Below are 27,509 nucleotides of genomic sequence, written 5' to 3' on the forward strand. Positions count from 1 at the left end.
TTCTTAATTTGTTTTAATGCTTTTTTTTCTAAAGCAAACATTTATATAAGGCTTATTATATGCTAGTCACTACTGTAAGTACCTTACAACTATTAACTCATTTAACATCATCTTTATAGTAACCATGGGAAAGTTGCTTCAAGACTCTTGGTCTGACTGTTGCCAGGCAACCTAGTTATGTGTTAAGAAAAGTCAGATAAGGTCATCTTTTCCTAATGGGGGCAGAGATGAGGGCAGAGCCCTGAAGACAGTGCAGGGTAGAAGAGGAGGCTGTGATTTAGGTGACTGAAAGTGCAGAATCTGTATCTAGCACAGTGTCAGTCTGGAAAGGAGGAAAGGGACATCAAATCATTGCTGACGTTTTGATAGTATGAAGCTATTTAGACTACCTCAGTGCCTTTCCTTAATATCTTTTTTTAAATTAATTTTTACTGGAGTATAGTTGATTTACAATGTTGTGTTAGTTTCTGCTGTACAGCAAAGTGAATCAGTTATACATATACGTATATGTATATCCACTCTTTTTTGGATTCTGTTCCCATATAGGTCATTACAGAGTATAAGTTGGTAGGTCTCAAGCAGAGCCCATGACACCTCCTTATTTTCCAGCACTACTTGTTAGCTATAGGTTGAAGCTTAGCAAGTGGTTCTTCTCCCTCAGGGTTTCAAGAAATAGGAAATAGAAGAGTTAAGAATTTGGTACATGAAAATATCAAACTTGAATCTGATCACCATCTAAAGCCAACTACTAATTTACAGGAAATATATGAGACATATCCAATATTATACCTCAAAGATACAATCATCAAATCCAAGCTAGGAAACTATAAGATAAACAACCTAGTTTTTCCCAATAAATCAATAGCAAGCAGAGAGAAAGAGAGCCAGAGAGAGGGAGAGGGAGAGGGAAAAGACCTATAGATCAAAAGCAGTTTATGATTCATCAATCATTTGCAGTGTATGGACTGTATTGGGCCATTAATTCCTCATCTGAACAGTCAAAGAAATCTGAACATCGGTTGTTGGAGATGTTAAGAAATTATTGTTGGGACTTCCCTGGTGGTGCAGTGGTTAAGGATCTGCCTTCCAATGCAGGGGACGTGGGTTCGATCCCTGGTCAGGAACTAGATCCCACGTGCATGCTGCAACTAAGAGTTCTCATATCGCAACTAAGGAGCCTGCTGGCTGCAACTAAGGAGCCCGCCTGCTGCATCTAAGACCTGGCACAACCAAAAATAAATTTTTTTAAAAAAGAAAAGAAATTATTGTTTTTTTTTAGGTGTAATAATGCCAGTGAGTTGTTTTTTTTTTTGGCCGTGTTGGGTCTTCGTTGCTGCGCACGGGTTTTCTCTAGTTGTGGCGAGTGGGGGCTACTCTTGGTTGCGGTGCGTGGGGTGGGCTTCTCATTGCGGTGGCTTCTCTTGTTGTGGAGCACAGGCTCTAGGCGCACGGGCTTCAGTAGTTTCAGCACTTGGGCTCAGAAGTTGCGGCACGTGGGCCCTAGAATGCACAGGCTTCAGTAGTTGTGGCATGCGGGCTCAGTAGTTGTGGCTCATGAGCTCTAGATCGCAGGCTCAGTAGTTGTGGCTCACGGACTTGGTTGCTCCACGGCATGTGGGATCTTCCCGGACCAGGGATCGACCCTGTGTCACCTGCATTGGCAGGTAGATTCTTAACCACTGTTCCACCAGGGAAGTCCCGAGTTGTGTTTTAAAACTCTGTATTTTAGGGAATTCCCTGGCAGTCCAGTGGTTAGGACTCGGCTCTTTCACTGCCGAGGGCCAGGGTTCAGTCCCTGGTCGGGGAACTAAGATCCCACAAGCCGCGTGGTGCGGCCAAAAAAAAACCCCCAAACCATAAATATTTGAGAGCTACACACTGAAATATTTATGGATGAAATGATGTGATGGGTGAGATATGCTTCAAAAATAACTGGGAAATGGGGGATGGAGTAGGTGGGGTTACATATGAAGCAAGATTGGCCATGAGTTGATGAAGTTAGTTTATGGATTCATTGAGATTTGTTATTATATTATTCTGTCTACTTTTGTATATGTTTGAAATTTCCATTGTAAAAATCTTTTTTAAAAAACTGACATGCTAAATAAATGCTTATATGCTTTCAGGATAGAAGTTATGAAGAGGGAGATTATAAAATAATGCATCCTTAGTGAATTTCATGCAGAGGCAACATCTTCCTGTAATATTTTTCCCCATACTCATTATAAAAGATGAAAGTAGTTTAGAAATGTAACCATAGAAAGTGAAAGTCCATTTCTTTACTCAAGTAGTATTTTAAAAAGACTGAAAATTGTTATGTCATTTGCACATGGTAACATATTTCTGTTTCCATTTATGAAATGTGTGAGAGATGAAATTTAGATCAGAGCTGGAGAGAGATTTCCTACTGAACCACATTGTTTTTGCTTTGCAAAAGGGCTATTAATATTTGTTCTAGAGTTAAAAAAAATCCTGTACATGTTATTCCATTATGTAGTGAGAACTATAGCTAAAGTGGCAATCTGGAATGCTCCAGTGTGCATCTACCCCAGCCGTTAGTGCAGACAGCCGCTCCCGATTGATTCTGGGTGGTTAGGCCTTCCATGAAGGGAAATTTGAACCTGAGAGCTTATACATCCTCAGCAGTGCTAATTGGGAGATCTGGAGGAAGGGGATTTCCACTCTTTGTAATAAGCTCTCCAGGCACATTTCCTCTTTGTTTTTGCATTTTCCTCAGCTGTGCAGCAGCTGCAGGGAAGTAAAATGTGATTTCCTGCACTTAGGAGTGCTGGCTTTTCTTTTGGAGACTTATAATTGAAAGAGTGGAATGTATATGGATTGAGCTACCTACACAGATGATTTCAACACTAGTTTTTTTTTTTTTAATAAATTTATTTATTTTTTATTTTTTTATTTTTGGCTGTGCTGGGTCTTTGTTGCTGTGCGCGGGCTTTCTCTGGTTGCGGTGAGCAGGGGCTACTCTTCGTTGCAGTGCGCGGGCTTCTCATTGCGGTGGCTTCTCTTGTTGCGGAGAATGGGCTCGCGGAGCATGGGCTCTGGGTGCACTGGCTCAGTAGTTGTGGCTTGCGGACTCCAGAGTGCAGGCTCAGTAGTTGAGGTGCACGGGCTTAGTTGCTCCATGGCATGTGGGATCTTCCTGGGCCAGGGCTTGAACCCGTGTCCCCTGCATTGGCAGGTGGAGTCTTAACCACTGTGCCACCAGGGAAGCCCCTAAACACTAGTTTTTTAAAAATTGGCTCCCTGCTTTTGTGCCAGTGGTAGATTTGCTCAGATGATTTGAATTAGCAGATAAACCCAGGCTTCTTCAAAGGCAGGCATCCCTCTTGATGGACCATTGCTGTAATTAGCAATGTGATTCTTTGCAAGCTGACTGAAAAATGAAGAATGGCAAAATTACATTATGCTATATTAATAAAAATACTATATTTTCATGGCAGATTCATGCCATATAAATGCTTATGTTTTGGGTTGACCTGATTATTTAACCTGTAAAATTCTCCAAAATGAGAAAAGTGAGCAGAAGGTATTTTTCAGGGAAATGAGATAAGGCCTCATCAGGTATGTGCCCACATGCATTGTCACTGGGAAATGAAAAGAACTTAGTAAATGCTCAGGAGCTATTAAACATTAGGTGAAAGATGAAAGGGCTTATCATAAGTTAATAACTTTTCTGCAGTCGTTGTCAATATCTCATGACCTAATAACTGTGATTCAATTTTTCAAAATATATTTGGGGGCTTGCACTACGTTTAAAGATGGGCCAGACCTTTGGAGATAGAAAGTGTTGAAGTGACCTTTTCCCAGGTTGCTCACTACTGTGTGGATGATACAAGGTTTCTGGGCCTGCAGAGAAACGCCATATGATTATTAGAAAGCAAGAACTGATTATTATTAATTTTAAACGTTTATAATTTTATTTTTCCAGTTTCACTGAGGTATAATGGACATATAACAGTGTATTAGTTTAAGGGGTAACAACATAAATGATACGCTCTCTGTAAGGAACTGATTATTGTTAAGTACCAAAATAACCAGACGAACCGCTTCCAGAACTAGCAGAGCCGAATGATCAGATCCAAAGCACAGCATTCATTGTCCCTGACTATTAGCAGTGTTATCAGTGAAGCTAAACTAGTATTTAAGTCCAAATGTGTTTCTTGTTACTGTGTTCCAACTCAATATTGAGTTTTACTCCGGTAAAACTTTTAAAGTAGAATACCCCTATGAGTAAAGGAACGATAATGGATTTGTGGGGGAGAGGAAAGGACCATAACTCTTCCTTTCCTTGCTTTATGATTAATCCTTGGTTTTCAGGTTTTGTTCCATGGGATTCTGAACCCCCAGAAATGTTGGTAACATTTTGTGTAAATAGGCGTGCAGTGTTTCAGGTGGGTTATGGACTAGCAGGTAGATACCACACATACATCCAGGGTAAAATTAGATAATTCCTAGTTTATATAACTAAGAATGCTGGAATGTATCAGAAAGTGGCCAGATAGAGAAGAAGCAGGTGTGGTATACTTCAGCGTGGTTTTGCTAGGGCCCTGGAGCCCCCAGTGGGGCTGACTAGACAGCAACAGTGTCCACTCAAGGTAAGCTCTCTATCTTAATTCATGTTGCATCACAGACCTTTTATACTTAGGCTGACACCACTGTTCACAAAGATTTATGCCACAATCTTTGTGCCTCTTTTATGAATATTGGGCTTTCCTGGACTCCACGTCCTCTCCTCACCAGAGGAAACCCATTTTCCTGCAGTGAGGGTGTATATTTTTCTCCTGGAAGAGGACCAAGAGCTTTTATGAGTGACTCTGATGGGATTTCTTCCTCAGCTTTAGTTCCTTCTTATCCAAGTGACTCCCAGATTGTTTTCTGCTTGTGAGACATTTCTATGTGAATATGCTATTATGAATCCAAATTCAATGTGTCAGAGATCAAATTCTTCATAAATGCTTCTTTGCTAGCCTCCGATCACACACTGTTGAGTTTCCTTTTGTGACTTCCCCTTTGCCACCCAGACTGAGGAGATTAAAACTGATTTTGACTCCTCTCGTATCCTTAACCTTTGTGTCAAATCTGTTAATAACCCTATTGTGTGGCACTTCTCATATCTGCTTCTGCTCCATTCCCACTACTTCTATCTTGTCTAGGCCTTGTAGCATCTAAACCTCAATGTCTGTGTTACCTCCTAACTGGTTTTCTTGTGTCTATACTCTTCCTTCCATCTTTTTTTTTTTTTTTAATACTCTTGCTAAATCAATCTTTTTAAAACACTGGTTTAATCATATTATTCCCTTGCCCAAAAAACTTCTGCAGTTTTCCATTCCTACCCTGAAAGTAACTCCTTCTCCACAGTTTTGCTACAACCTACTTTTCAAGCCTCATCTCTTACTACTGTTCTTTACAAACGCAGGCTTCAGCCGGAGCTGGCTACTCGCTGGCTCTGGACTGCATTGCTGTTTTCTTCCTCTGCTTTTTCCCTTCATCTAAAATGTACAGGAGTACATTCCTATCCCTCTTTGAGGAACAGGGCACCCAACTTTGTATTCTCCGCAATGTTTGGCATCCAGTAGGTGTGCAATAAGTATTATTTATATATTAAATCATCCAAGGTTTATATTTCTTATGTGATAGTTACTATTTATTTAATTATACCTTTTAATCATTACAATAACTTTGAAGGAAGGAGTATTTTATATACATTACAGAGAGGAAACTGAGGCTCAGAGAAGTTTATTAACTCGCCAAAGCCACACAGCTTAAGTCACGAAGCCAGGATTCAAACCCCGATCTTTGGATTCAGTTACACATGCTGTTTACGCTATACCAGTAATTCTACTTCCCTTTTAGTCTGGTGTATGTCTTTTGAGGATGGAAGAGTGCTTAATACTTAATACTTACTTGCTTAATTAATGGCAGCACAAGAAAAGGTGTGCAGACATGAATTAGCAGTAATTGCTAGCAGGAATAATGAAACACATGCAAACTGTGTCAAAGTTCACAGGAAAATAGAATTTCCCTTAATCTCTTTTATTTCTGGTGGGATGACTCATCTTCCAGTTGTACATTGCTGTTAAGTTATTTGATATTTGTATAAGTTAGACATGGGAGGGAAAACCACTGATGAGATGTACAAGACACGTCATTTGAGCTTGTGACTGTTCCCGGGATATCCCCAAGATTTCTACCTGTCTTCTTGCCTCTTCCATTTACTGTTTGACCCTTTCACCTTCTGAGTTTCTTTCAGAGTAAAATCACTTACCGTTTTTTCCCTGCCCTCCATGTGGACAGCTTCCGTAGGCTACTTTCTTACTACTGCAATGCACAAAGATTTACTATATGCTTATTTAACATAAGTCAGACTTAGTATTGTTTAACTTAAGCACTAGAAATTCCAGGATTTAAATTTTTCCCTTCTCTATTCTTCCTCTTCTATTCTTGATTTTTTTTTTTTCTTTAAAAGAGGATGAAAAGATAGCTCAAACCATTTTCTTTTTAAATTAGCAATAAAATTGAGTATAGATGATAGTAAATTCTGCTTTATGGCTATGAGAAAATTTTAAACTTTGGTGGCTTTTGCAGATACAACTGAAAAATTGTTGTTCCTGCTTTATAAACAAAATAAATAGCTCATTCAGCTCAAAGAAGTGATGAGTTAAATAGGAGTCAGAAATAGAGGTTGTATGTTTTTTATGTAGTCATTAACTTGGTCTTTTTTTCCCCTCTGCATCTCAGTTTTCTCACAGGATTGTTTTGAGGATCCAATCCAAAGATATATGCATGTTGTAAAGTGTAGAGTAATCTGCAAGGATGCACTACAGGCAATCCCCAGCAGAGAACACTTGATCTATGAATCATCTATACATACATGTGTACTGCAGGAGCAGTGGATCTAGCTTTTCTGAAGGGGATGGGCTGAATGGTCTCTTTGGCCTTTGAATCAGAATGCATGGGAACAAGTGACATGTAGACATGCTTTTCTTACACATATGGAGGCAGTTGGGTTATTACTACTTTAGGGATTCAAACATTCTGCCACCATATGAAGACAGAAACCCATTTGTTAGTCAAGGAACAGGAAACAGGCAAAGTTATTTTCCTGGTATCCTGTTTTAAAACCCAAAGAGTTAGAGATGGTGACAAACTGTTGGTAGAACGTGTACTGTTACCTGCTTACCAAAGCACATGGGGAGGCTTTTGTAGTATAGACTATTTATAGTCAGCTCATTTAATTTTATTGAGTCCTTACAAAAGCCCTTTGAAGTAGGTAGCCCCACTTTACACCGAGGCCCAGAAAAGTGAAGTGACTTGACCAAAGTCATATCAGCTAGTGAATGGCCCAGCAGAGAATACGCAAACCCAGATCGGCTTATCACTGCCAGTCCAGGCTCCTTTAGCATCCTCACAGCTGCTTTGAGGGCTCCTGTATGTACCTGAGGAGGATAATAATAAAATTGTATCCAAAGTTATTGTTAAAGGAAACATTTTGAATTTGGTCACTTTTTCAGGGTGAACAATGAAACATCTATAAAGACTCTTCAAAAGAGCCATGGGCAACCCTCCATAATTGCTTTTCTCTGGACATCTTTTTGAGGAGTTTGAGTTAAGTTTTATCTATGTATAGTGCTCAGTTTTTCTACAAGACTTTTCTCTCCCTTATTTGAAAAATAAGTGTTTACTTTCTGATTTTGGGGAGAAAAGACTTCCAGTGAATTTTATCTGTGCCATACTTTTATTTTCTTTTGTTTTGGGATCATCCAGTGAAAGGACTTAAATATTTTGCGTGTTTGCTTCCAAGGACGGGGAGAAGTTAGGCACTAAGTTGGTGTTTTAGAGCCGGTTCCTGGTTGGTTGTGAAGCATAGGGGATTTCCAGGGTGTGTAAGCATGGATGAACTCCTTGAACTGAAAGCAGAATTAAAAAAAAAAAAGTGGTTAACAGCATTTCTGGGTTTCCAGGATCCAAGCCATGTTATTGCCTTTCTTTGCCTGATTTGTTCCTTTCTAATTTTGGAGCAAGATTCTATGATGAAAAATATATTGTCTTTTTGCCTTTCTTTTAGCTCTTCTCTGTGTCTGTCAGGATATGATATGAAAGGGAAGGGGAGTGGGATTAAAAAGAATATAGCTTTTTGTTCTACCTCTTAGTTTAATTTTTAAACTATCTTTTTATTTTTTTAATTTTTATTAGAGTATAGTTGATTTACAATGTTGTGTTACTTTCAGGTATGCAGCAAAGTGCATCAGTTATGCATATAATTTCTAAACTATCTTTACCTGAATAAGATCTATTTCCCCAAAGCCCAGGCAAGATTTAAGAAGTAACTTTATCCTGTGAGTAAATATATTCTGCCTGGGGTATTTAGTAGGAAAATCTACTTGGAAATATACCTGGCTGCTAGAGAACATGTCTTTAACTCGTGATTCTAGATGGTTGAGAATTCTTTAGTGAAACTTTTTCAGTCTTTTATATAATTGATACTGGGCTATCATTTTGTATTTCAAGACAAAAATAGGTTATCTTCTTCCTCCTTCCCCCTGCTCCTCTCTCCTCTGCCTCCTCTCTTTTTTCTCTTTCAAGCTGTGTAGTTTTCCATCCTGTCGAATGACCATAATTTAATTACTTGTTCAGTCTTCTGTTAATAGATATTTAGGTTGTTTCAGACTTTTACTACTACAAAAATGCAACAGTGAATCACCTTAGACATTTGTATTTTCTCACATATTCTAACACAGCTGTTAAGATTCCTGCGGATTGAATTGCTAGGGCAGTGGAGGTGTATCAATTTTGATTGGCCTTCATGGAAAATTTATCAGTATACACACATACTGATCAGCAAAGTATGAGAAGTCTTGTTTCTCCACACCCTTGTGTTCCAGTGTGTCATCAAACATTTTGATCTTTGCCTATCTGAAGAGAAAAATGGAACCTCGGTATAAGGTTAGTTTACCATTTTCTTAATGGGTAAGTCAGGCATCTTTCCATAGCTTTAAAAGCCACCTGTATTTCTTTTCTGCAAAGTGCTTGCTTCTGTCTTGCCCATTTTTCACTTGAGTTATTGAGGTTTTTTAATTGATTTGTAGCAGCTCTTTATTTGAAAAATTGTGATTTGAATTTCAACTTTTTGAGGCTTTTTTCCTTATGCACATTTTAAAATAGACAAATATATCAAACTTTTCTTTTATGGCTCCTGGGTTTCATACTTAGAAAGGCCTTTTCCTTTACAAGATTATTTAAGAATGAATAAACACAAATACAAGCCTCCTTTTGCCCCCTACTACTTTTGTTGTTTTTCCTTTACATTTTTGATCCATTTGGAATTTTTTCTGGTATAAATGTGGTAGGGTTCCAACTTGATTTTTTTTCTTTCCTTCAGTTAATTACCTGGTTATGTCAACACCATTTATTTAACAACCCATCTTTTCTCCCACTGGTTTGGGATACCACTTTCATCAAATATCGAATTCCCATATATATTTGGGTCTGCTTCTGGACTTTCTATTCTCATCCATTAATCTGTGCACATGACCACACTGTATTGACTATTGTAGTTTTGTAACATGTCTTAATATGTGGTAGAGCTAATCCTTAGAACTGGGGTTTTGGCTCTTTCTTTATAAACTGTCAAGGGTAAATATTATAGGCCTATGGTAAAATATATTAATAATGTTCCCTGGGGCAAAATCGTGTTTTGTATATATGACAGTCCCATTACCAGTGTCTTTTAAACATTTTTGACCACAACTCAAGTACAAAATACATTCTATGTAACAACCCATTTTATAACTGACAGAAACATTTACATGCTCTTGCTACATGTGTTGGACTGCATTTTAATGTTAACTTATTTAATCATAACCTCAAAAATGCTGGTTGCAACCTATTAAATTGATTTCATGACCCAGTAATTGGTTGTGACCTGCAGTTGAAAAAATACCTCAGTCGATTTCTATTTCAGTGAAATCCCAATAGTCCTTATTAGTCTTTTTTGGAGTGGGGAGCAGGAGAAGGAGGGTTATCTCTCCCTAAATAAACTAGGGAGACTACATCAAAGCAAGTAGGATTTCTCAACAGAAGAATTCATGAACGGCATTTGCATTTCTCTCCCATTTTGCAAGTACCTTGTAAGGAAGGGCAGTATTCTTGATTGGCATGCCTTCTTAAAAACATAGGCCACAGCTTATTAATGTGTACTGTTCAGGAAAAGGAAAAGCTGTTACAAGGCAGGTGCCAGGAGGTTCAGGTCCATGTGAGGACTCTTCTACCATCTTCAAACAGAGTTGTTTTGTTGTCTTCTGGCTTTTAGGGTTCCCAGCTTGGTTATTGTTGCTCTGTTCCACTATACCTCAGGTGAGAACATGGATTTCTAGTTTTCCAATCCAAGTCTACCACTTACTAGTTATGTGATTTACTTGACTTCTCTGTACTTTAGTCTCCTAATCTGTTAAGTGGGGAAAATGATAATATTGATACCATTGATAGGGGAATAAAAGAGTTAATATATGGAAAGCACTTAGAATTCTTGTTTTTCTGTATTTTTGTGATCTACATAGCACATGGAAAGCACTGTAAGTATCTTTGTGTTATTATTATTATTTGGCCTGGATGTTTATAGGATATTTTTCTTCAACTTCAAAATTTAAAGTTTTGTGGGAAGAGGACTAGGTGAATTTTTTCATTAAGTTTCCCGGAATCTCATGAGTCCTTAAAGACATATTTTTGTCTTAGGAAATTTTTAAAAAAATTATTAGTTCTCATCTTTTTGTTCTGATTTATTCCCGAGAACACCCTTATGAGGCTTAAGTTGGATTTCTGTTCTCTGTCCTTCATATCTATAATGTTCTTTCTCTTATCTTTTTGTTCTTTTCCTCTTCATTCTAATAGAATTTTTCTAAGTTTGTGCTGCATTTCACAAAATCCATGTTCTTGTGTATTACTTCCAATCTCTAATGCTTTCAATGAAGATTTTAATTCTGTTGCATTTTGTTTTTTCTTGCATTTCTGTTTTATTTTTGCCAGATACCTTTGCATCTGTTGCCATTCTCTCCCTAAAGCTCATTGCTCTTTCTTTACAGATACAACTGAACTTGTCCTCTTACATTAAGAGGACAATAATACAATTTGTCCTCTGCCTATCCCTTGAGTTTTTGGTGTTTCCCAGGGCTCTGGGTTCCCACAGCTTCCTTCCTCTTTTCCTACTCAGTCCACTCCCCCTGTTCATTTTCACCCCCTCCTCTGTATGCCTCTCTACCACCTGTATGCCAGTGACTCAGATCTGTATAGCTCCAGTCCTCGCATTCTCACTGAACCCCAAACTTCCTGTTGGGCATCTTCCTGAGTAACATTCTTTCAGTGACAGGATAAGAGTGGTAAACTATTTTATTCTTTGTCTGAAAATGTTTACTTGAATGGTAGGTTAACTATAGAGAATTTAGTATTTTCCCTCAACACTGTGAAGATAGTATTCCATTGTCTTCTGGCCTCTGTTTTAGTCACTGTTGAAAAGTTTGCTTTTGGTCCAATCTTTGTTCCATCTCCATCCACCTTGTTGCTCTTAAGATTTTTTTTTCACTTCTGTTGTTACATTATGATGGGTATGTATGAATGTATTTATTTTTCCTGCTTGGGATTCATTGAGCTTCCTGAATCCAAGGTTTCATGTCTTGAATCAATTCTGAATAATTCTCAGGCCTTATATCTTCAAATATTGCTTCTCCTGAAATTCCTATTAGACTTTTGTTGGGTCCTTTCACTCTCTCCTCCATGTCACTTACTCTCTCTTTCATATATTTCATCTCTTTATCTCTCTGAATTGCATTCTGGGTAACATCTTCAGATCTATCTTCTAGTTCACTATTTCTCACCTGAGATGTGTCTGTTCTCTCTACCCATTTGTTGAGGGGTTTTCCCCTAATGTTTCAATAATTTACAGAGCATAAAATTGACCCATTTTAGGTATACAGTTCAGTGACTGAGTAAATCTATCACTTGTCTGACCATCACCACAATTCAGTTTTAGAATACCTCTGTCACCCCAGAAAGTTTCATCATGTCCTTCTGAGGTCAGTCCCTACTCCTACTCCCAACTCCAGTCACCACTGACCTGCTCTCTGTCTCTGTAGTTTTGCCTTTATTAAAAATTTTGTATAAATAGAATCATATAATCTGTAATTTTTTTGGTTTATCTTTCACTTAACATAATCTTTGTTTTTGCAATATATTAGATTTAGTTTTAAACATAATGTTTTTTTTTTGTATGCCCACAAAATTTTTATTTATTTATTTATTTATTTATTTATTTATTTTTGGCTGTGTTGGGTCTTCGTTTCTGTGCGAGGGCTTTCTCTAGTTGCGGCAAGCGGGGGCCACTCTTCATCGTGGTGTGCAGGCCTCTCACTATCGCGGCCTCTCTTGTTGAGGAGCAGGGGCTCCAGACGCACAGGCTCAGTAGTTGTGGCTTACGGGCCTAGTTGCTCCGCGGCATGTGGGATCTTCCCAGACCAGGGCTCGAACCGGTGTCGCCTGCATTGGCAGGCAGATTCTCAACCACTGTGCCACCAGGGAAGCCCTAAACATAATGTTTTTGAGTTCATGTTGTTACATGTATCAGCAGTTCCTTTTCATTGCTGAGTAGTATTCCAGTAGATGAATATACCACAATTTATTTATTCACCAGCTCATGGACATTTGGGCTTATGTCCATTTAATTCCATTTATTTTGGAATTTTAATTTTAGAACTTCTCTTTGAAATTTTTCTCTTCATTTTTTCATGGTCTCTGTATTTTCTTAAGTTCAGATTCTTCTTTTATGTTTTAGTTATTTTTATGTACTTATTTTATATTTTCTCTTAGATTTTTCTGTTATCTTTTATCCTGAGTTCTTTGGGCTCTAATCCTTCTGTTATGTCAGAGGACTCTCACACATGGTGGATTATTTACTCTGTGTTTTACAAGTTTTAATTGGTGAGGTCGGTTTTAGAGGGGCTTGCTTTTTCTATGACAATTCTTTTGTTGTCTGGATTGTTGATAGTATCTCTCCAGAGAAGTTTTGTGCTTGCTTGTGCCAAATGTCCAAGAGATATTACTGGACCAGAACCAGTTTTTACGTAATTTTTCAGTGGAACATGATGATTTGTGTCATATAGTTTATCTAAATTTGTGCTTCACACTTACTTAAGATACAAGCCTGGAGTTTCTATTTCTTTCTTTTCTTTTATTATTATTATTATTATATTTTTGGCTGTGCCACACGGCATGTGAAATCTTAGTTCCCCGATGGAGGACCGAACCTGTGCCCCCTGCAGTGGAAGTATGGAGTCCTAACCACTGGACCACCAGGGAATTCCTGGAGTTTCTATTTCTTAAGAGATTTTTTTTTCCTACTTAGACCCCTGGTAGGGATAGAGAAGCTGGTGTATTTTGTTTGGACATCAATATGCTCATTTGTAAAGGTTCTTCTTTTACTGTGGAGTTCACTTCCAGTTTCCCCCCTCATTTGGGCCCAAGGTTTGATAGGTCTCCAGTTCCCTTGGGGGTATCAAAAGCCAAGCCCCTGTTTGCTGATACCCAGTCCATTTCTGTTTTTTTTTTTTTAAATGTGTTTTTCTTTTTTTTATATATTTTATTTTATTTATTTATTTTAAATTTTATTTATTTTTTAAAATTTTATTTAATTAATTAATTAATTAATTAATTTTATTTATTTATTTTTGGCTGTGTTGGGTCTTCGTTTCTGTGCGAGGGCTTTCTCTAGTTGCGGCAAGCGGGGGCCACTCTTCATCGCGGTGTGCGGGCCTCTCACTATCGCGGCCTCTCCCGTTGCGGAGCACAGGCTCCAGACGCGCAGGCTCAGTAGTTGTGGCTCACGGGCCTAGTTGCTCTGCAGCATGTGGGATCTTCCTAGACCAGGGCTCGAACCCGTGTCCCCTGCATTGGCAGGCAGATTCTCAACCACTGCGCCACCAGGGAAGCCCCCTTTCTGTTTTTTGCTTCCTTCCTGGACAACATTAACATCAACTCTTATCCTTACCATTCTGATTTTCAGATCTGGCTTCATCTCTGGCAATTAGAGATTTATTTCACTTCCTTTCTTAAAAGTTCACCGAATATTAAGTATTTTTGTCATATTTTATCCAGCCTTTTTAGATATTCATAGGAGGAAGTGTTTTTTGTTTGTTTTTTCATCTTACTGGAATCAGAAAATTCACATAAAATTATAAGTATTTTTAAATAGGATTCTACATGATAGTAATTATAATTACTGAATGAAAAAAAATCTAAAATATAACTTGCTATTAAATGAGTATAAACTTTCTAAAATTATTAGTTATGAAGTTGCAGTGACATTTTCCAGACCTGTGACTTCATTTTTCCCAGGCTAAGTTAAGGCAGTCATGCTAGTGTTCTTCCTATTGAGGATTTATTTGGATCCCATGGTTTAAAGAAGGCACATGAAGAAATCTGGCCATTTGATGCAAAGATGCATTTTTTTACTGTTGTTCCCATGTTTAGAACAGTGCTTCTAACCAAAATAACTGGTATTCCCCTGTTTTTCCATATCCACTGTGACTAAAGCCAGTTGTTTTGATATTCCGTTTCTTCTAATGTTTGGAAAATATTATCTGATGTTTCAGTACATTGGATATAATTGACATGTTAAGATCACTGCTTCTCTTATGAAATACAGTTTTGAGTATATGTTATTGTAGTCCTCCTGGTTCCCCTTAGTTGCTATTCTAGAGTAGGAAATTAAACAAAATAAATGAGAGAGATCTGTTTTTAATTTTTTGTGAAATTTGTATCAAAGTCTCAGAATAGAAGTAAACTGTCATAAAATATAGATCATCATCCCCAAAATTTGAAAAAATTTAAGCTCTTCTAAGTGGAAAGCTAAAAAAGAAGTTAGTGTCTCTTTGCATATCATTTGTTGAGAAAAATCAGTTGCTTAACCTGTTTGTTTTCTCATCCATAGTGTAGAAGAAATAATAAATAGAAGAGTCAAGTTAATACTGCCACGTACGTCGTGAGAGTTATTTATAGTTATGAAGGCAGCTTTTTGACGGCAGGAGCTGGAGTCACCTCCATTCTAGATCTCACGTATCAAGTGTAGTGTGTAAGGGCCATTCTTTTATTTCTCTTTCTTGCTATTCATCTTTGGATCTTTCTGCTACTCATTTGTGATTAGGTGACAACCACAAGTCAACAAATATCAGTTCTACTTCATTGTTTCTAATAAGAGGTTGGATAAGACAGGGGTCTGCAACCCCTGGGCCACGGACCCCTGTTAGGAACTAGACCGCGCAGCAGGAGGTGAGCGGCGGGTGAGCAAGCGAAGCTTCATCTGCTGCTCCCCATCGCTCCCATTACCGCCTGAACCATCCCTCCCCACCCCACCCCCCATCCGTGGAAAAATTGTCCTCCATGAAACCAGTCCCTGGTGCCAGAAAGGCTGGGGACTGCGGCCGATAAGATAAAGAATTTAAACTTTTGATTAGCTGTTTTAGAATTGTTTTTACATTTATTTACTCTTTTCCATGTTGTAGCAATAAGCAAGAGTTTTTTTTTTTAATTTAAGCTCAAACTATAATTACATAAAGACTTTATACTTATTCTTTGAGTTTCCAAATTGCCTAGTTGTTAATCCTCAAACATGCCAAGCTCTTTGGTGTTTCTTTTTTTTTTTTTTTAATAAATTTATTTATTTGTTTTTGGCTGTGTTGGGTCTTCGTGGCTGTGTTGGGTCTTCGTTGCTGCACGCGGGTTTTTTCGAGTTGCGGTGAGCGGGGGCTACTCTTCATTGCGGTGCGCGGGCTTCTCATTGCGGTGGCTTCTCTTGTTGCGGAGCACAGGCTCTAGGAGCACGGGCCTCAGTAGTTGTGGCTCGTGGGTTCTAGAGCGCAGACTCAGTAGTTGTGGCGCAACAGGCTTAATTGCTCTGCGGCATGTGGGATCTTCCCGGCTCAGGGCTTGAACCTGTGTCCCCTGCATTGGCAGGCAGATTCTTAGCCACTGCGCCACCAGGGAAGCCCTCTTTGGTGTTTCTTAAGGGCCTTCATGGTTCTTTCCTCTGCCTAGAGGGCACTTCCCCCAGAGGGAGCATGGTTTACTCCCTCACTTTATTCAGGTCTTTGTTCAAAAGTCACCTCATTAGAAAGGCCTTCACCAAATCTAAAATAGAGAGGGACTAGGGAAGGTGAGGCTAATACCCTGCCTGGCTTAATTTTTCTTCAAGGCACTTTTCTCTACATGAAATTAAGTATTTGTTACCTTGGTATTGCTTGTTTCCTTGGCTAATATAAATTCCTTGAGGGCAGGAAATGTTTTCACTTTTCTGTTCCTAGGAATAAGAACATTATTTTGCACATACATTTGGTACTTAATGAAAATCTGTTGACTCACTGACCAAGTGAAAGTATTATGAATCTGTGGCCTAAGGGTGAGATCTAGCCCATATTAGTTTTTTTGTTTGAGCGTCTTTGTGTTTTACTCTTTTAAAAAGTTATTTCACATGTTTCAAAATGCCAGATTTTTAAATTTTCTTTCGAAAATCAAATCTGCTAACCCTGGGTCTTTATTTTTGCTAACCCTGGGTCTTTATTTGTGTGTGGCAACAATTATCTGGACCGAGCACTGGGCTGTTTCCTTTATAAGGGACCTGCATTCTCCAGTTTGGTCATAGCCATCACCTCCTTCTGTCGAATCTTGGACAATGAGATCTTAGTATTTGCTAATTATCGTTTTGCCTGCTCTTATGTTTTCTTAGACTTGGCCTATTTTACCTGTTTATATCACCTGCCTGGTCCCTGTAGTCATCTGAGTTTACAACTTCTTTTGTACAGTTTTTATAATTCCTATGCAGTTAAACTTCTCAGATTTAAACTTAAAAGTATAAAATGAGTTAAGACGATTGAAGTTGTGACAGTTATTGAAGGAGATATATGTTGAATTTATAAAACCTGTATGTTACGAAAATGAAGAACTCCCTTTAGACCAGTGAGCACATGAAAAGATGTTCAACATCATTAGTCATTAGGGAAATGTACATCAAAACTGCAGGGAGATACCTCTTCACACCCACAAGCATGACTATAATAAAAAAGACATACAATAACAAGTTTTGGTTGAGGATGTGGAGAAATTGGAACCTTCATACATTGCAGTTGGGAATGTAAAATGGTGCATCTACTTTGGAAAACAGTCTGGCAGTTCCTCAATGAGTTAAACAGAATTATCACATTTGGTAACTTGACAGTTTCATTCCTAGATATATATACCCAAGAGAAATGAAAACACACATCCATGCAGAACTTGTACACAAATGTTCATAGCAGCATTTTTCATAATAGCCCCAAGGTGGAATTAACCCAAATGTTCATCCATTAATGAATAAGTAAATAAAATATGGTATATCCATACAGTGAAATATTACTTGGCAATAAAAAAAATGAAGTACTGATACATGCTAAACATGGTTAAACCTTGAAAATATTATGCTGAGGGAACTTCCCTGGTGGTGCAGTGGATAAGACTCCACGCTCCCAATGCAGGGGACCCGGGTTCGATCCCTGGTCAGGGAACTGGATCCCACATGCATGCCACAAATAAGAGTTCTCATGCCACAACTAAGGAGCCTGCGTGCTGCAACTAAGACCCAGTGCAACCAAATAAATACATAAATAAATATTTTTTAAAAAAGAAAGAAAATATGCTGAATGAAAGAAGTCAGTCATAGAATACCACATATTTGTACAATTCAGTTTATCTGAAATGTCCAGAATAGGTAAATCTATAGAAACAAAGTAGATTGATTAGTGGTTGCTGTGTGGTAGGTGGGGGAATGAGGATTGACTGCTAATGAGAATAGAGTTGTTTCTTTTTTTCTGTCAATGCTGCATGGCTTGCAGGATCTTAGCTCCCCAACCAGGGGTTAAACCTTGGCCCTCGGCAGTGAAAGCGCAGAGAGTACTAACCACTGGACCTCCAGGGAATTCCTGGAGTTTTTCTAGGAGGGACAGACTATTCTAAAATTAGATGATGGTGATGTGGCACAATCTGTGAATTGTACATTTCAAACTAGTGAAGTGTGTGGTATATGAATTATGTCTCCATAAAATTATTTTTTTTAAATTAGAACTTCTTTTATTAATAGCCAAGAAACAAATGATCAAAAGGTTGGTGGATTTTCATACCCCAGATCATAAGCCAGTCTGCAATCAAGTACAACTCTGGCAGTAACCCTAGAAAGAAATAATTGTTCTTTGCTTAAATTTACCATCCATTAAAACAGCTAAGCCTGCATATTTGTATTGCCCTGTGCCATAGTTAGTGTGCTGTCTCAGTAGGTCAACTCTTTCTTTTTCATGCCTTCTCAGCGTGGTCTATTCAAGGGCTTTTGTGTGCAATGACATAAATTTGTTTAGTTCGGAAAGTGAGCATCTTGGGGACCCACCGGAAGTATTACAAAGTGTAAAAGTATTACTCCCTGACTAGTAACATATTTACTAAGCAGAGCTTTAGTAGTGGGGGAAAAAAAACAACCCAACCTCTTGGATTTTTCTGTTTGTCTATTAGAAGACCTGGATTGGGAGGATAATCTTTGGATGAGATTATATTTTACACATCCTGTGATTGCACAGAGGTTCCTGAGACTCACCTTTGAAACAAAACTTCTCCAGTATACCCTCTTCCATTCTGTGGTTTTAAGGGATTTCCAAGAGTGGTTAACATAGAATATCAGAACTGGAAGGGGATTTTATAAGTTATCTATTTAGTTTAACTCTTCATTTTTACAGATGTCCATTTTCCCAGTAATACTGAACTACCTTAGTTTGTCATTACTCCTGAAGTGAATATAATGGGTACCAAGAGCAGCACCAAGATGATAAGTTGGAAGTATAATGGGAAATCTTTTTAATGTTAATTATTAGTGAAACCTGAATTTTAGAAATTTAATGCACTCGTTTTCCTTGGTTCGTTCAGACTGAAACAAGAAATGGTCATGTTGTATGTGAACTGTTTTAATTTCCTTAATAGTTTTATTTCCATTTATAAAAAATAGTATTCCCATTCCAACTAATATTTAGTTAGTTTTGATATGAATTGGAACTTTCTAAACATTGTATAGGAAATATACTTGAGCAGAGAAATTTTAAAACAAAGTGTTCTGCTGAGTAGAAGGGAAAGAGGATGGTCCCGCACAACTGCAGTTGGCAGGGATAGAAAAGCTAAAGAAGTCAAGTTACTTATGAAAGCACGCATATGGACCAATGGTTATCTTAAAGGTGAAATATTTATTACTACTAGGATTTTCTTCCTTTTGTTTTTTAATCAGCTTTATTAAGGTATAATTTACATATAATAAAATTTGCCAGTGTACAATTCAGTGAGTTTTGACAAATACATGCAGTTGTGTCATAACCTTTATAATCAAGATACGGGACCAAGTATATCATCCCCCAAAAGTTCCCTTGTATTCACTGCAGTCAGTTCCCTCTCCCTCCTTCCTGGAACCATTAATCTGCTTTCCGTTCGTATAGTTTTGCCTTAAATTTCATATAAATGAAATCATACAGTATGTATTAGCCTTTTATGTCTGCCGTTTTTTTTTATTTAGCATAATACTTTTGAAATCCATTCATGTGTTTGTGTGTATCAGTAGTTTCTTTTTATTGATGAATAGTATAACATTGTCTGGATATACCACATTTTTTTCCATTCATTCACCAGTTGATGGACACTTGAATTGTTTCCAGTTTGGGACAATTACAAATAAAGCCATTATTAACATTCACATACAAGTCTCTGTGTGGATGCATGTTTTCATTTCTCTTCTTTCAATACCTAAAGGTGGAATTGTTGAGATATAGGATAAATGTATGCTTAACCTTATAAGAAACTGCCCAATTGTTTTCCATAGTGTGGTTGCATTTTGCATCCCATTAGCAATATTTAAAAGTTCCAATTGCTCCACATGCTTATTATGGTCAGTCTTTTAAATTTTAATCATTCTGGTGGGTGGATAATGATTTCTCAGTGGTTTTAAATTTGCATTTCCCTAATGACTAATCATGTTGAGTGTCTGATCATGTGCTTATAGGCCTAAAGGGGGTTCTTCCTCTTTGTAATTTTGATACAATGATATTATCTAATCCGCAGTTGATACTCAGTCACAATTGTCACTTGTCACAATAATGTCCTTTGTAAGTTTCTCCTTCCCCCAGATCCAATCCAGGATTACACATTGGGTTTAGTTGTCATGTTTCTTTGGTCTCTTTTCATCTGCAACAAAAATCCCAGTTTTCTTTGTCTTTCTTGGACCTTGATTTTTTTTTGAAAACTATAGACCTAGTGTTTTGTAGAATGTCTCTCCGTTTGGGTTCACCTGATATTTCCTTATGATTAGATTCAGACTATGCATTTTTGGCAAGAATATCACAAAAATGCTGTTGTATCCTTGTCAGAGGCATCGTATCAGGAGGCACACTGTGTGAATATTGGTGAGGACTGTGTTTCCCAAGAAATTTTTGTCTATCCTGATGTTATGCAGAATTCTCTTTTCTTCTAGGTTTGGCTCTTAGGTTTAGATTTCATAGTTTTGGCTTTTGGGTTTAGACTTATGATCTATAACAAAATAATTTTTGAGTGTGATGTGAGATAGAGATGGGGGTTCATTTTTTTCTCCAACATTTTCCCTTGTTAGTTTTCTTACTTTTCTGTTTCTCTGATTCGACTCTTTATTATTATTATTACTTTCTTGAAATTGATTTGCTCTTCTTTTTCTAGCTTAAAGTGAAAACTTGGATCAGTGATTTTAGACCTTTCTTCTTTTCATGTAATCATTTAAAGCTGAGTATTGCTCTAATGCAGGCATGAATTTTGATATTTAATATTTTACTGTCACTTAATTCAAAATATTTTCTAATTTCCTGTGTAATTTTCTTTTAACCCATAGGTTATTTAGAAGTATTATTCAGAAATACTTGGAACTTTTCTAGATATCTTACTGCTGTTGGCTTTCTGTAGTCATTGCACCAATTTACATTCCCACCAACAGTGTACAAGGGTTCACTTTTGTGTGTGTGTGTGTATGTTAGAGTAATCAGCAAACATACTCTTTCAGATTTTAATATTTCTAAATGTATTGAGACTCATTTTACGGCCTAGAGCTGTGGTTTGTCTTGGTGTTCCATGTGTACTTAAAAGGAAGAAATATTCTGCCATTGTTGGATATATTGTCCTTTAGATATCAATCAAGTCAAAGTGGTTAATAGTAGTTTAGGTCTTCTCTATCCTTGCTGATTTTTATCTACTTGTTCTATCAATTACGGAGAGAAAAGTGTTGAAATTGCCATCTATGATTATAGACATTTACGTTCCTCCTTTCACTTCTGTCAAGTTTTGCTTCATGTATTTCAAAGCTCTGTTCTTATTTATGAATATGATTTCCCCATATATTGATTTTGTTGTCATTACAAAGTGTACCTTTTTATTTTTTGTAATACTCGTTTTCTTAAAATCTATTTTGTCTAAAATTAGTGTTGCCACTCCAACTTTCTTAAGCATACTGATGCATGATATGTATTTTCTTCCTACTTTTCACTTTCAGCTTATCCATATCTTTATATTTAAAGTACATCTCTTATAAACAGCATTTTTGATAGGGTTGAATTCAAATATTTTAAACAAATGGGACTACGTCAAACTAAAAAGCTTTTGCACAGCAAAGGAAACTGATGACTTAATGAAAATGCTGCCTACTGAATGGGAGAAGATATTTGCAAACGATATATCAGATAAGGGGTTAATATCCAAAATATACAAAGAACTCATACACCTTAACATTAAAAAAACAAACAACCCAATTAAAAAGTGGGCAGAGGACCTGATTAGACATTTTGCCAAAGAAGACATACAGATGTCCAACAGGCACATGAAAAGATGCTCAATGTCAGTATCACCAGGGAATTGAAAACAAAAACCACAATGAGATATCACCTCGCACCTGCTGGAATGGTTATTATCGAAAAGATAACAAATAACAAGAGCTAGTGAGTATGTGGAGAAAAGTGAACCCTTCTACACTGTTTGTGGGAATGTGAATTGGTGCAGCCACTATAGAAAACAGTGTGGAAGTTCCTCAAAAACTAAAACTAGAACTACCATATGATGCAGCATTTCCACTCCTGGGTATTTATCCAAAGAAAATGAAAACACTAATTTGAAATGATATATGCACACCAGTGTTCACTGCAGCATTATTTACAATTGCCAAGACATGGAAGCAACCTAAGTGCCCATCAACAGATGAATAGATAAAGAAGATGTGGCATGCATGTGTATATATATGTATATATCACAACAGAATATTAGTCATAAAAAAGAATGAAATTTTTTCATTTGCAACAACATGGATGTACCTAAAGGGTATTATGCTAAGTGACATAAGTCAGACAGAAAGACAAGTACTCTATGATTTCACTTTTATATGGAATCTAACAAACAAAACAAATGAACAAACATAACAAAATAGAAACAGAGTCATAGATACAGAGAACAAACAGGTGGTTGCTAGAGGGGATGAGTGCGGGGGCTGAGAGGAATAGGTTGAGGGAGATTAAGAGGTACAGACTTCCCAGTTACAAAATAAATGAGTCACGGGTATTAAAAGTACAGTGTGGGGAATGTAGTCAATAATATTGTAACATCTTTCTATGGTGGCAGATAGTAACTAGACTTATCGTGATAATTTTGAAACATATAGAAATATCAAATCGCTATGTTGTGTATGAGGAACTAACATACAGTTGTAGGTCAGCTGTACTTCAAAAACAAACAAGCAAACAAATTCACAGAAAAAGAGATCAGATTTGTGGTTATCAGAGGCAGGAGGTGGAGGAAGGGCAAATTGGATGACGTTAGTCCAAAGGCACAAACTTCCAGTTATTTAGATAAATAAGTACTAGAGATATGTATAACCTGATAAATATAATTAACCCTGCTGTGTGTCAGATTTAAGAGTTGTTAAGAGAGTAAACCCTAAGAGCTCTTGTCACAAGAGAAAATTTTTTTTTTCTTTTTTAAAACATTTTGTGTATATTAAGGTGATGAATGTTCATTAAAGTTATTGTGGTAATCATTTCATAATGTATGTAAGTCAAATCATTATGCTGTACACCTTAAACTTATACAGGGCTGTATGTCAATTATATCGCAATAAAATTGGAAGAAAAAACAAAGTATGTCTCTTATAAACAGCATTTTTGATAGGGTTGAATTTAAATATTTTATTTTGCTATTGTTTTATATTTATCCAAAAAAATTTTGTTTGGTTCCTCTGTTCCTACTTTCATGTTCTTTTGGGTTAATCGAATTTTTTTTTAATTAATTAATTAATTTATTATTTTTGGCTGTGTTGGGTCTTCATTTCTGTTCGAGGGCTTTCTCTAGTTGCGGCGAGCGGGGGCCACTCTTCATCGCAGTGCGCGGGCCTGTCACTGTTGTGGCTTCTCTTGCTGCGGAGCACAGGCTCCAGACGCACAGGCTCAGTAGTTGTGGCTCACGGGCCCAGTTGCTCCGCGGCATGTGGAATCTTCCCAGACCAGGGCTCGAACCCGTGTCCCCTGCATTGGCAGGCAGACTCCCAACCACTGCACCACCAGGGAAGCCCATGGGTTAATCAAATTTTTAAAAATATTTCATTGAATTCTTCTGTTGGCTTTTTATCTGTGCCTTTTCTGTGTTATTTTTAAATATATGAGTTGGGATTATAATATGAATCTTCAACCTAGTCCACTTAGAGTTTAGGTTATACCATTTCACATAAAATGTAGGAACCTTGTAGCAGTAGAATTCCATTTACCAAACACTTCCTGGTTTTTGTGCTATTGTTGTCATATATATCACACCTGCATGTTTGATTTATCTTTGATTTATCCTGCTTTGTATTTTCTTTGTATTTATCCTGCTTTGAGTTTGCTCTGCTTCTTAGATAAGTTATATTTTTCATCAAATTTTGGCCATTATTCAGATTCCCTTTTCTATTTTCTCCTTTCCTCTCCATGACACATTTAGACGTTTTAGACTTTTAGACTCCAATGACACATATGTTGGTCTGTTTGGTATTGTTCTACAGGTTACTAAGGCTTTATTTATCTTTTTCTTTCTATCTTTTTTCCTGCAGTTGCATAATTTCTGTCGCTCCGTCATTTGTGTTCACTGACTCTTACTTTTCCCATCCCTAATCTGCTGTAATGTCCACCCTGTGAATATTTTATTCCACATGTGTGCTTTTTGGCTCTAGAATGTTCATTTTTAGTTTCCATTTTCGGTTTTTTCCTTTCTTTCCATTCATTATAACTATATTTTCCTTTAAATTCTTAAATCTATTTATAGTAGCTACTTTAAATTTCTTCCCTGCTAACTCCAGCATCTGGACCTGGATTGATTTCTGTTGACTTTCTTTTCTCTTGACTGTGGGTCACATTTTCCTATTTCCTCTCACGTTTATTATTTTTTAAGTTGTATGTTGGACATTGTGAGGGGCATGTTGCAAAGGCTCTGGATTCCATTATCTTCCTCTGGAGGTTATTGATTTTCTGCTTTACCAGACTGTTAAACTTGGTTAGACTTAGACTCCAGACTCTGCCACTCTTGCAGTGGATAATAATTGAAATCTTTGTTCGGGTCTTTTAAGTCTTTCATCTGTTGTTTTTTTTGCTGGGCTCCTTGGAGTCTCCTCCACGCATGTACAGATCAAGAGTTAGCCAAGGATTTGGGCAGATTTATACACAGATTTTTGCAGTTCCCTCTTTTCTAGCATTCTTTCTATAACTTCCCAGCCTCTCTGGCAGCCTCAAACTCTTCTGATTTCTCAAACCAGTCAGTCTGTGGCTTTCTGCTTGATTTCCAGCTGCCCCTGCCAACCATGCTGACTAGAGAGTGACCTCTGGCAAAAAGCCACATACAGGCAAATTTCTCCTGCTGCAGTTCACTTATTATCTGGTTATCCGTAAATAGATAACAAACCACCCCAAATGTAGTGGCATTAAACAGAAACAGTCACCTATTATTATGATGATGATGATTATATCATCTCATGGTTCTAGGGTTTGACTAAACTGAGTTGTGTGATTTTTGCTTGGTCCTTCTACTGTTGTAATCAAATGAAGGCTAAGGTCATCTTGAAATCTCCCTCACTCTCATAGATCTGATGGTTGATGTTGGCTTTTGGCTGGGACTCAGTTCGACTGTCAGGTAGAACACCTGTACATGACCCATGACCTCTGCCTGGGTTTTTAATGATGGTTGGGTTCAAAGAGCAGGCATCCTAAGAGGGAGAGCCAGATGGAAGCTGTATTGCCTTTTAATACCCAGTCTTGGAAGCCACATATTGTCACTTCTGCCACACTCATTCATTGAGGCAGTCACAAAGAAAAGCCTCTATTCAAGTGAAGGGAGTTAGACTCTACCTTTTGAGGGGGGAGGAGTGTCAAAGAATTTTCAGACATGTTTTAAAACCATCAAACCTTCTTTCAGATGTTGTGTGCCCTCCAGTTTCTGCTTGCTTTTGGTCATTCTCTAGTACCTTCAAATAGTTATTTTTTATATAGAAAATATTATATTATCTGGTAATCCATTACAGACTACTCCGTCATTACCAGGAGTGGAACTCCCTCTCCTCCTTTTCTTCCATCCATAGCACTTATCACATTTGACATTTAATATATTAACTTGTTTATTTTGTGTCTCCTCCCATTAAAACACAAGCTCCATTAGTTGGGGTTTTGTCTCTTTGGTAACTGCTGGGCATACAGTAGGTGCTCAACAAATTTTTTTTTCCCAGAAGTTAAATATAGCAAGTACATTGCTATTTATTCCTTCATCTTTTTTAATGTTGAAAAGCCTTGTTATATCCAATTTTTACTTATGAGCCTAGCAAAAAATATGTTACATGTTTCATTGTCACCACTGCAATAAAATTACAGTGATGGAAGCAAAACCTGTGTTCTCAATGTAGCCACATTAACAATTTATGGACACCATGAACAACAGTGCCCATTTTCAATAGAGTGAGGCTTTCAACAAATGTTTGTTGAATGAATGAAGGAATTTTCAACTCTTCAAAATAGCCATAAGTAACCAAATCCTCTTGATGACAAGAGAGGAGTACAAGTTATAAGTTATAGAGTCTTGTTTTTTCAACATGGCTGCACTGATAGACTGGCATATCAGAGATTCGCTTCTCCTTGGCTTATAGAACAGGGCATAGAGATTTTGACATTTTATTCTCATCTGACTACCATGTGTTTCAGTGTAGCACACTAGATAACTGGTTACAGATCAAATGAAATACCATGTGAAGTACTTTGTGAAGTGTAAAGCACTATGAGATTATAAGATGTATCAGATAATTACATGCAGTTGCATCTATTAGGCTGGTCTTTTCAGATTTCATTTTGAAAGCATCTCTGTGTGTGTGTATGTGTGTGCGTGTGTGTGTGTGTGTATTTTTAAGGGATGAATATTTTGACTTACCAGAACAATAATGAAAGTCATAGCAGTGTGTTTATGATAAAGACCTTACTAGGTTCTTATTAATATTTTATCTGACTTTTCTTTTTTAGGAACTTAAGAGATTTCAGAACTTTGTAAAATACCATCCTCCTTTTGATATTGTCATTGATGGGCTCAATGTTGCCAAAATGTTTCCTAAAGCTCGTGAATCTCAAGTTGTAAGTACAAGTTTTATTTTGTTATTCCAAATCTCTAGAGATATTTATTGTACCCAATTTTGATCTTCCTTGGGTCTCTTAGTTTCCCATTTTACCTTCCTCTAAAAATAAGTTCCCAAAAGTGACCAACCAGTCATCTAAGATTCAGTGTTTTCATCTCTGGCAAGTAAGTGGCTCTTACAGGCAGGGCAAGAGTGAGAGATTGAAAAGTCTATGTAATAAAGGGCCAGTTCAGCCCTTTTTGTGTAACCTTTAGCTAACCTTCTCCTAGGTCTCTACTCTTTGGGGTTACTCTATCTTGTCCCTGTGGATCACATCCCTCCATTTGAAATTTATCAACATATACTATTAAGAGATGTTAATCATAACTCACATTTGTGTTTTTCCAAACATACTATGTTCATAAATTAACCTAAGCAGTTCTTTTTTTTGTAAGGTAATTGTTTGTTCTGTCAATTTCTAAGTGTCCTAGTAGTTTCTAATAGGAATATCATGATTTTTTATAGCACTAGTGAGCAATTATTTTAATCCCCATTTTTACAGATTAGAAAATTAGAAAATTAAGGTCAATTTTATACAGTAAATCCTTAGAAAGCAGTCATAACATCAAAAGTTGATTGTAGAGAGTTCCTGGGTTTCAGACTTGTGGCTCTTATTGCTGGCAATCTATGGCCGTTCATCTGTAGTTAAACTATTATTTCTTAAAAATTACTGCCAACTTAAAAGCTTTTTCTCAGAGATGCTACTAGTCCAATTTGA

The 27,509-nt window shown here is 37.3% G+C and overlaps 1 protein-coding gene and 1 non-coding gene across 4 annotated transcripts in view; one reads left to right on the plus strand and one right to left on the minus strand.

Moving 5' to 3' along the window:
• Positions 1–27,509, plus strand: part of PRORP (protein only RNase P catalytic subunit) — a 120,188-nt gene that overhangs the window by 23,013 nt on the left and 69,666 nt on the right. For all 3 annotated transcript variants that reach the window (XM_061182448.1, XM_061182450.1, XM_061182449.1), the window contains exon 5: positions 26,643–26,750. In XM_061182448.1, the coding sequence (XP_061038431.1) occupies positions 26,643–26,750 (108 nt within the window). The remainder of the gene's footprint in view (positions 1–26,642; positions 26,751–27,509) is intronic.
• Positions 25,961–26,095, minus strand: LOC133086063 (small nucleolar RNA SNORA1). The gene has a single exon (XR_009699846.1). It is a non-coding gene; the product is annotated as a small nucleolar RNA SNORA1 (small nucleolar RNA).

This window comes from Eubalaena glacialis, chromosome 2 (genome assembly GCF_028564815.1).
Source record: "Eubalaena glacialis isolate mEubGla1 chromosome 2, mEubGla1.1.hap2.+ XY, whole genome shotgun sequence".
In the NCBI taxonomy this organism is placed as follows: domain Eukaryota; kingdom Metazoa; phylum Chordata; class Mammalia; order Artiodactyla; family Balaenidae; genus Eubalaena; species Eubalaena glacialis.